At 53.2% G+C, this 10,713-nt stretch overlaps 1 protein-coding gene across 1 annotated transcript; it reads left to right on the top strand.

Moving 5' to 3' along the window:
* Window positions 1–226: 226 nt before the first annotated feature.
* On the top strand, window positions 227–1,183 carry LOC135999922 (olfactory receptor 14J1-like). The gene has a single exon (XM_065653497.1). It carries the CDS (start codon window positions 227–229, stop codon window positions 1,181–1,183), a length of 957 nt encoding a protein of 318 aa, XP_065509569.1.
* Window positions 1,184–10,713: the final 9,530 nt, after the last annotated feature.

The following is a 10,713-nucleotide window of genomic DNA, read 5'->3' as shown; positions in this document are numbered from 1 at the left end:
CTTGCCCTAGAGGTGTGTTCATGGAAACTAGATACCCACGCTGCATTTTAAGCTGTGATGAAACATGTTTCTCAGTTGGTAGAAACGGAGAATGAGCTGACACATCCCTCCTTCAGGGGGGAGGTTTTCCATGAGAAATAGCATGTTTATTTTGCTCAGAGAGGTCTCCCCTAAATTGCCACTGTCTTTTCCTCCTATGGCAGGTCTTCATGCCCAGAGGCAGCAAATGTCCAACAGCAGCTCCATCACCCAGTTCCTCCTCCTGGAGATCACAGACACACGGGAGCTGCAGCTCTTGCACTTCTGGCTCTTCCTGGGCATCTACCTGGCTGCCCTCCTGGGCAACGGCCTCATCATCACCACCATAGCCTGTGACCAGCACCTCCACACCCCCATCTGCTTCTTCCTCCTCAACCTCTCCCTGCTTGACCTGGGCTGCATCTCCACCATCATCCCAAAGTCCATGGCCAATTTCCTCTGGGACACCAGGGCCATTTCTTATATGGGATGTGCTGCCCAGCTCTTTCTCTTTGTCTTTTTCGTTTCAGCAGAGTCGTATCTCCTCACTGTCATGGCCTACGACCGCTATGTTGCCATCTGCAAACCCCTGCACTACGGGACCCTCCTGGGCAGCAGAGCTTGTGTCCACGTGGCAGCAGCTGCCTGGGCCAGTGGGTTTCTCACTGCTCTGCTGCACACGGCCAATACATTTTCACTGCCACTGTGCAAGGGCAATGCCCTGGACCAGTTCTTCTGTGAAATCCCCCAGATCCTCAAGCTCTGCTGCTCACACTCCTACGTCAGCGAAGTTGGGGTTCTTGTGTTTTGTCTCTTAATAGGATTCAGCTGTTTTGTGTTCATCGTGCTGTCCTATGTGCAGATCTTCAGGGCCGTGTTGAGGATCCCCTCTGAGCAGGGACGGCACAAAGCCTTTTCCACATGTCTCCCTCACCTGGCTGTGGTCTCCCTGCTGATCAGCACTGCCATGTTTGCCTATCTGAAGCCCCTCTCCATCTCCTCTCTTTCCCTGGATCTTGTGGTGTCTGTTCTGTACTCAGTGGTGCCCCCAACTGTGAACCCCCTCATCTACAGCATGAGGAACCAGGAGCTCAAGGATGCCCTGAGGAAACTGATGACTGGATGTTTTTCTGAAGCAACAAACTGCCCATCTGCTTCTACATAGGAGTTTTAACGTAACTAATTACAGGTGCAGCCTGTCATCTCTATTGTTTGGTGGTGGTGGTGTTCTTATTGTGCTAATGTTGTCATCCCCTTTCTAATTCACTGTCTGCTTTTGTTTTATAACCACTGGCCATGTTCTTTGTGTATTAAAACAAAATAAAGAGCCCTGTAGTGATTCCTTTTCATGGTATCCTTCCTGCAAGGCCTGTTTGGATCTGCAGGGACAGTTCCTGTGTGTGTGTGGGAGGAGGGGAAAATAGTCCAGCATGGCAGCACTGCCAGGGAGCACCAGCGCTTGGTCTTCAGGGCTGTTCCCTTTCCACTCCCACACTCTCCTTCTGATCCCTTGTGATGGTGCAAGGCCTGAGTGCTCTGGCAGCTTGGTCACCATTGTGCTGTGTGTGAGTCCTGTGACCGCAGGCAGGGACAGGCAATGGGCACTTCTGTGACACAGCTGGCCTCAGAACAGCCTTTCATAAAGAAAGCTGATCTCCTCAGGGCAGGGCCTGAAGGTTTAGCTCTTCTTCCAAAGCTTCTCTCAACAATATGCCCAAGAAAGTGGCCCACAGATGCAAACACCATTGTACAGCTAAACAGCGTGTGTGTGTGCAGGGCTGGGCACACAGCAGTGTCCTCTCACAGCCAGGCCTCCTGCCAGAGACCTGCAGGACCAGCAGAGCAGTGTCTGGGCTGTGCCCCTGTGCACTGGACACCCACAAAAGCTGCCTCAGGGCATCATCATGGACTGGCCCCTCACAGACACCGTTTCCAGCCCTGGCCTCTCACCGCAGATCACAGAGGTTGTTCTTCCCTCCATGGAGGGACACTGAACGAGTAGGTCAGAAATCCATGTTTGCATTGTACAGATGAGATGTGAACATGCACAGCGTGTACATGAGGTGAGATGAACCCGAGTGAGCACAAATGCCATCAGCGATGCCTGGAGGTTCCAATAAGGCCTGTGGGACAGACAGTGTCTCAAGGTCACTTCACGTTTGAAGTAACATCCCATTGTTAACTGCCTGAATACAGAACTGGGATGTGCCTTCCTTCAACCAAGGTCCTTGTGCCCATTCCTCATGCCTTGGAGCATCTCGGACATGGTGTTCCATGGTTTCTTTGTAGCCAGACTGCTGATCTCTGGGCTGGAGAATTGGAAGCTGAGTGGGAAGCTGGCTGGACAGTCAAGCCAAATGTCACCAGTGGCATAAAGTCCTCCATGCAGCCAGTTACCAGTCACCCATAGGGAGCTGGATCATCCCATGGCTTTGTGTTCCAAAGAACAGCCAGTGAGGGTGCAGACACATCAGTGAAGGTGCAGAATTGCTGGGGTGAGAGCAGGTGGGGAAGCGAGATGGGTGTCTACAGCCTGCAGGGAAAGAGGAGCAGGTGTAGGACCGTGTAGAGCAGCCTGTGGTGAAGATGGCAAAGGGCGCTGGCAAGGCTGGAAGGGACCAACAGAACCCAGGTCTTTGTCCCCTTGGCCATGGCAGTTGTCTCTGCCACGGAGGCCTGGGAGAAGACATGTTGTCCTCATGGCACTGGGGCCTCGTTGCCTCCTTACAGGCCCATGGGGAAGCTGGAAGTTGTTGTACCAGTGCTGTCCTTCCCTCAGCCTTGTGCACCCACGTGCCACGGTCCCAGGAAGAGCCCTGAGCTGTGTGTGAGGGGCAGGATCCCCCTTCTCCTTGCCTGGAGGTCATGGCTTCTCCTTTCTGCTTCAGAAAGCAAAGCAAGGGGTTTCTGAGCATCAGAGCCACCTGCACAGGGCCTTGGCCTACCTGTCATCACAGCCTCCAATTATCTGCTTTAACGAGTCTCTGGGGAGGCTTTGTCAGGAACAGCCCTCAGTGGGGCCCATTAGTGCTTTGAGGAACTTTGGGTTTTTGCTTTTGCCTTTTGCTCCTTGAGAGCTTTGTTGAGTTTCTTCTCAGTACCTGCGGTTCATGGACTCAGCCTCAAATACACCAGGGGCTCATCGAAATGCCCCAAGACCTCACAAGCCATGTCTCTTCCATCAATGTCTTCTAGTATTGAAGGCTTGTAGAGCTAATTAGAGAGGTTTCAGTGGGGTAGGTAAAGAGGACATTTTCAATGAGCACTTGGAAGAAGTGACAGAAGAATTCTCCCATGGATACTGGTGCACAGTGTCTCCTAAGGAGGCTGGACAGGTAGGAAGAGCAGTCCCTTGAGGCCAGACACAGGATGGCCAACCTTGCTCCTCACCTCCCCAACCTCCCTATTCTGCTTATTGGCCCCTGGGAGTTACATCACTTTTCTTTACATCAGGCTCCACCACTGAAGTTTGCACCTGATTTTTACAGTTTCTTTGCAGGAATTACTTCATGTTTCCTTAGAGAACTGGATGTAAACAGGCACAGAGGAGCTCTTTAATTGGGAGAAAGAAGAAGCAAAGAAAAAAGAAAATACAATAGAACTTAACCATAAAATACTCTTCTCAGCTCTACTGTTAGTTTAAGCAACTTTCAGTGAGGTGCATCACCAGAACCGAAGAGTTGCCTACAGGGAGTATGAGAGAGAAAATTCAGCTTTACCTGCCTGAAGCTCAAAGCAGAGTGAGAGGTGAGAGGCTCTGAATGAGCAAAGAGTAAGAGGAGGAGGAAGAGCCTCCGGAGAACAATGGAAAGTGCAAATGTCCAGACCGGATTCTGAAGAGATGACTTCGGACATGGTGGATTGAATAGGGACAGGTAGAAACACCTGGAGGGTCAGGGAGATAAATACACAGCATGAGAGACAGTGTTCTGGCAATGCAAGCACAGGATAACATCAATATTTCTTCTCCCACAACTCATACATACTGTGAAAATGCGTATTTTGGCAGGGTAGAAATTCCAGAGACATTTTATTAAGAGCATCGAATCATCGAATCAGCTGATGAAGAAGTTGTGGAGGTCTTTTTTTCTCCTGAGGGAAAGAAAAAAGAAACAAACAAACAAACCCCAACAAAACTTAGTAAGAATTGAGAGCAGTTCTCATGTTTTCAGGCAGAGCTCCATGGTCTGACCATAAGCCCCCATTGCAAACCTCCAGAGGCCCCAGTGTACATGAGGTATCTGCCTGGGACTGGCTGTTATCAGAGAAGACTGATGGAGCTGTGTCACTTCCATCATTTACATCTGGTCTTCAACACTTGTACACTTAATTAGGCAAGTTTCAAGGGTGTAGTAAAAGAGAAAGGTACAGAAAGAGCACTTAGAAGAAGTGATAGGAGAATTCTCCCATTGATACTGATGCAGAGTGTCCCCTAAGGAGGTGTGGACAGGAAGGTGAAGCAGTTTGCTTGAGGTACATCACTGTATGGAGAACCTGCTCCTCACCTCCCCAACCCCACCACCTCTCTGTACACTTCGCTGTGTTAGTGGAAAATATATATCCATATGACACACATAAGGTTTAGGTTCCTCCCAGAGATCTCCTCATCTCCCCAGTTAGCCCAGAAAGAGACAAATACACACACACAAATGGGTCTGGGATGGACTATTCTTGAGCTTGAAGATCACAGATTCATAGAATATCTCGAGTTAGAAGATCCCCATCAGGATCAATGAGTCCAGCTCTCTGCTGGTCACATTACTACGTTATACTAAACCATAAGACAAAGAGCATCGTCCAGACACTCCTTGAACTCTGACAGGCTGGGAGCCACAACCACTTCCCTGAGGAGCCTGTTCCAGTGACCGACCACCCTCCCAGTGAAAAGCCTTTTCCTAATGTCCAGTCTGAACTTCCCCCGACGCAGCCTCATGCCATTTCCACCTGTCCTGTTCTCACTGGTCACCAGAGAGAGAACATTGGCCTCTCACCTCTGCGGCCTCTCTGAGGAAGGTGCAGACTGTGATGAGATCTGTCCTGCTTTTGATTAAAACAAGACTAACTCTCTTTTAGTGAATTTTCCTTTCGGCTTATGTTCTTCTAACTGTGTTTTTCTGAAGTTGGGTGCATGTTTTTCAAACAGAGTCCAGAGCTGACAACAGCCAATATTGACAGTTTTACTGAGCTAACGGTAGGGCTAGTATGCAGAAAAGGCCTAGGACTGTATTTTATTGCTATAGCAGCCAACGTCGCTAGTGAATCTCTTATGTCCCGTAAGCGAGGGGGTTGTACTTGCAGGGAGGGGTGGACAGAACAAGTGACGCCAGTTGAAAACGAAGTTATTCCATGCCACCCATGTCACGCACAGTTTAAAACAAGGGTATCGGGCTCTTTGCCCATGGCTGGCGTCTCAAGAGGAGCCTGCCTATTGTCCTGCCTGGAACCCTTATCCTGGTTCCAGTCCTTGCATTCCTGAATCCAGTTCCTGTCTACTGCCGAGTCCAGTCCAGGACTTCCTGATGTCTTCTCATGTTCCCTTGCTGCCACCAACACCCCCAGATCCTTTTCCAGCCTCTCTTCCCCAAGCCTGGAGTGTTCACGGGGTTGTCGTGACCCAAGTACAGGACCCGGCACTTGACTTTGTTAAACCTCGTGCAACCGGCCTCAGGTCCAGATCCCTCTGTAGAGCCTTTCCGCCCTCCAGCAGATCAACACTCCCACTCAACTTGGTGTCATCTGCAAACTTACTGAGGATGCAGAAAGAGAATATCAAATAAAAGGTACTCAATGCAATTCCTCATGAACTCCACCCGCACCGAGCAGCCAGTCCCAGGAAGCAGCGCCTGGTCCCAAATAGCCCATCTCAGAGAGAGAAGAGAGAAAAAGGCAGAAAGGCCCAGAGGCCTCTGCGAATGCCAGGATGGCAAAAGGCCAAACTAGAGAGAACCGCCAAACAGAACTCCACCCATACAGAGCAGAAACCAGAACGACTCTCTGTCTTTGTGTCTGTCCTCCCAGCCAGAAAATCCCAACTCTCCTTAAATAGGAAGCCTGATGCTAATGGGATGGAATATTCCCCTTGATCAGTCTGGACATCAGCCAAGTTCTGTCCCATCTGTGCCCCCTTCCCAGCAGCCTCACACCCGTGGGCAGAGCTCAGACAGACCTTGGCTCCCAGACAGCAGAACTGAGAAGCCGTAACTCTGTCCTGGGGTTTTATCTTGTTGTTGTCAAGCTAAATCCGAAAAATGGCTGTGCTCGCAATGAAAAATAAGATTTCTAACTGCATGAAGAAAATTAACTCGCTTTCAGTCAAACCAGCACAATCCTTTTTTTCCTGCTTGCTGTACTGTGTTTTTCTGGAAGAAACTGTGGCACTGTGTATTCTGAAACATATTGCTTAGAGGTTTGAAAACGAACACAATCGAAAGGGTGGCTACAAAGAAGACGGAGACTCCCCTTTTATAAGAAGTGACACAGAAAAGACGAGGGGCAATGGGTACAAGTTAGTCCTGGGGAGATGGCAATTGCACACAAGGGAAATTTTTCATGATAAGAACAATCAGCCATTGGAATAATCTTCCAGGGAAGTGGTGGATTCTCCAGCACTGGAGACTTTTAAGATGCAGCTGGACAGAGTGCTGGGCCATCTTGCGTAGACAGTACTTTTCCTAAGAAAGGTTGGACCAGGTGACCCTTTTGGTCCCCTAAACCTGGGAATCTGTTCTTCTCTGATCTCCAAGGTCCTTTCCAACAAAACCTTTCTAGGATTCTATGGTTTGGCGAGAGGAGCAGTAAAGCCTTTAGAAGGCTCTTCATGCAGTGCAGCGATACCTCTCTGACCTCCCTGATGGCCCCTCAAGGGGCTTCCGTGGAGCGAAGGACGTGGGAGGAAGAAGGCTGTGATGTGCCGTCCCAGCGTCACCAGTGCCTGCGCCCCTGAGCACATAGCGGTGCCATCCCTGTCCCCTCACCTCATCCCTCCCCAGCCTGTGCCCAGCGTGTGGGGCCATGCAGGATCTCCCTCTCACGTGCTGCAACAGGTGCTGCAGGGTCGGCCTCTGGGAGGAGAGGCCTGGGCCGCTCCTGTTGTCCCCAAAACACAGTTCTGTCACCCAATGTGCAAAAAAGCCAAAATGTAGCACACAGAGACTAGATATTGTTTATTACAGAGTTGCACAAGCCTGCATGATGGAATAAAGCCAGGACGCCAGAAGGAAAAGCAACAGCCGTTCTATACAAAATACCATTCCTACACTTACACCCTAAATTGCCAATTGGTTGCACATTTGCATAGTGCATTGCATAATCTTGTGTTAAAGCAAGACTCAACTCGTTGTGTGGGCTTCAAAATGTCGAAACCTGCAGGGTCAGTAGTCCCTGATGAGGTGTTTTGCAAGTCACTCTTATCTTTGTCAGACTGACCTAAAACTGAAAGTATGTATGTGCTTTTTTGTTAGCAATTGCAGATAGGATTCATTCTTTTAAGTGACAATGACAACAACAAGGCTCGGCAGCCCCATGGCCAGAGCAGAGAGTCTCGCTACCTGAGACGGCCGCTGTGGAAAGCGTCAGGGGATGGGAGGAGCTGAGGGCAAAACGGTGGGACTAGCCCCACTGCAAAACTGCGCGTCCTCGCTGCCCCCGTGCCTGCTGTACCCGCATGGCCATCTGCCTCCCCTGCCTGTGCGCTGCAGGGCAGGGCCTGGGGGCCAGCCATCGACCACCCACCAGCACCGTAACGCGGCTGGGGCCAGGCTGTGCTGAGGGGCAGCTGTCCTGGGGCAGCAGGAGAGGCCAGGAACGATGCTGTCTGCTCAGCACGCTCAGGGCGCTGCACATCTGAAGGACATCACAGGTTTGGCATTCTCCTCCAGCTTTATTAAAATCCAGACATTGTGCCGAGAAGAGCCGCTCCTCTGCATGGCTTAGTATGACCAGCAGCACAGGGCTCGCAGGGTCCATCCTGGCCTTGGCTGCTCCCTTGGAGAGTTCAGGATGATGATGACTGTCTGAGCTACCAGGGAGCGCATGGAGGGCTCGCTGTCTTCTGCCAAGGTCTGAAGGGCTGCAAGGGAAAGAAACAGAGCCCAGATGACCTGCCATGTCTGCAGAGACCCCCAGGCATCCCCTCCCGACCATGCTCCCTACTCACCGCTGCAGATCTCAGCCAGCTCCTCCTTGCTTGGGTCCCTCAGGTGCCGCGCAGCGAGCCCTGGGCACAGAGCTCAGTCACCCCCTGCTCCCTCCCCTCATCAGAGCTGGCCCCAGGGAAGACCAGGAGCTGAGGGGAGCGGGACCGAGCAAGGCGGCCACCAAGCCCACCTGCGTGGGCAGGGCTGGGAGAGGGAGGCCAAGGCCCTGCACGGGGCAGCCGGGGTCTGGCAGCCACAGGGCTGCTCCTTGTGCCAGGGCAGCGGTGGGGACTGAGACCAGCTGCTGAAAGAGGGACCCTGGGGGCTGTGACTCACCGATGAACCTCACAGCCGCCTCTCGCAAGCTGGCCTGAGCATCCCTCAGGTACGGCAGGCTCTGACTCAGGTATTCTTGCGCCCTGCTCCTGTCCTGCACCACCTGGAGAGAGCACAAGAGTGTGAGCATGTCACTGTCCCTCCCCGGTTGGCCAGACCAGTCCCTGCTCCCAGCACTGTCGTTCCCCTTATCCCCCCTGGCCATTCCCATGTCCCAGCCAGGAAATCTGTGGGGCTGAGGCTGAGAGAGAGACACAGGCAGGGGGGTCCCCGGGGTGCTGAAAGGCCTCCCTCCCGCTGGCTCTGGGGCAGAGAGAAGAGCCCTTGGGGGCTCTGTTCTTGAGGACAGGGAACAAGGATGCAGCTCAGGGCTGCAGCAGGACAGGCGAGGCACATCTGCAGAGCCCACAGCCCACACATGTGGGGCAGCCCCCGTCCAGCCTGGGCCCTGGGCCTTGGGGGGTTGTCCTCACCAAGCTCTCTCCAATCCGCCATGTCTGCTGCGTCCGCACCAGGTATTTGAGTTGTTTCCACTTGAGGAGCTCTGCTGCACCAAGGAGGGCTTCCCTGGCGGCCTGCAGAACAGCAGAAGCTGGGACACGGCACCACAGTCTGGGGAAGGAGACCTGGTGTCTCCCTCCTCTGGGCTTTGTTCCTGGGGTGATTCTGCCCTTAGGGAGCTGGGACATGCCCTGGCCCAAACGTCCAGGGGTCTCTTCCCTGCATCACTGCTCAGCTTTGAAATCTGTACCTTGGCCACGCTCTGCATTTGGTCATTCATGCGGAAGAAGAGAGGGAGCAGGCCAAGTCGCACAATGTTCTTCATCTCGCTCTTGTGGTTCCCCACCACCATCTTCATCAGGTGTCTGAAGAGGCTGATGGAGCTCTCTCTCAGCTGGCTCAGCTCCTGGGAGGGAGAAGCACAGTAGGACTGGAGCACCAGCAGCTCTTTGCCCACAGTGAGCAGACACTTCAGCATGGCTGATATGAGGGGAGATGCTTCAGGGCGGCATTCTGCACACCGGAGTTGTGTGCCAGATCTGCAGCCCCAGGTCCGTGAAAGGCCACTCAAGAGACTTCTCCAGGCAGTGCCTGTGCCTCAAAGTGCTCTCCCAGCCAGCATTGCCCCCCAGCTTCAGCAGCCATGGTGGGGAGGAGCTGTGGGAGCAGCTGGCAGGGAGAAGCTGGGCTGGGCTGCAGAACACAGAAGCCATCCCACAAGAGCCACGGGGAGAAAGCAAAGGAGAACCCCCTGCTCCATGTGGCTGGGCTGAATGGCAGCTGCCATCGCCCAGTTCCCATCCACGAGGCTCAGGCTTATACATCAGCCTTACGTCATCAAAGAAGGGCAGGAGAAATTTTGCCAGCGGCACAGCGATGGGGCTGGCCTCCTTCCTCTTCAGTTGAGGCATCACGTTTCTGAAGACCACCAGAGCCTTGATCTTGATAGCCTTATTGCCATACTGCAGGACCCACATCAGGTCTGGCAGCATGACCTTCATTTTTCTGGCCTGTATGAAAAAGAGAGTTGCCCTTTTGGGACCAAGTCCATGCCTGGAGAGCTCGCCAGGCAGCCACCAGGCTCCACCATGGCAGGGAGGGCCTTTGGAGCAGTCACCCCACGGCCTGACTCTCAGCCAAGGCCAAGCCCGGACCCAGTGCCCCAGCCCTTGGCTGCCAACATGGCTCCCCTTGGCGACACCCTACTCACCATCTCTTCTCTCTCTGACAGCGTCATGATGACCCTGAGCACCAGGGAGAGCATCGTTGGCCTTCGTTGCCTCAGAAACCTCCTGACTAGGTACATTGGAGCAAACTCCTCATCTTGCAGATCGCTGCTGGCCAGTATCTGAAAGCAAGCCAGCAGTGAGCGACCGGCAGAGCTGGTGGGGCTCCTGGCACCGTGCAGCTCCTGGATCCCAGGACAGCCCAGGCCAATGGCACTGGGAGCTTTTTCCAGTAACTCACAGCCAAGCGGAGGATGGGGGTGTCCTCCCAGTGTGTATATAAGAGCCTATAGTGCCGGTCCTGGAGTTGGATGTGCAGCTCCTTCAAAACGTTCTGCAAGGTCTGGGGCACGGAGAACATCACCTCCCACAGTGCCAGGGCAGTGCTGCAAGCCAGAGCGCTCTGTCAGCAGGGCAGCCTCGGCCACAGCAGCGTGGCCGGGCTCAGCGCTGCAGGACGGTTGGGATGGCCTGGGCAGCAGCAGAGGGCTGAGCTG

Source organism: Caloenas nicobarica, chromosome 31 (genome assembly GCF_036013445.1).
Source record: "Caloenas nicobarica isolate bCalNic1 chromosome 31, bCalNic1.hap1, whole genome shotgun sequence".
NCBI classification, from domain to species: domain Eukaryota; kingdom Metazoa; phylum Chordata; class Aves; order Columbiformes; family Columbidae; genus Caloenas; species Caloenas nicobarica.
The sequence above is the reverse complement of the archived record's forward strand: the minus strand, read 5'-3'. Positions and strand labels throughout refer to the sequence as shown.

Coding starts and splice junctions, on each gene's coding strand:
- LOC135999922 (XM_065653497.1), top strand. CDS start 227: ATGTCCAACAGCAGCTCCATCACCCAGTTCCTCCTCCTGGAGATCACA.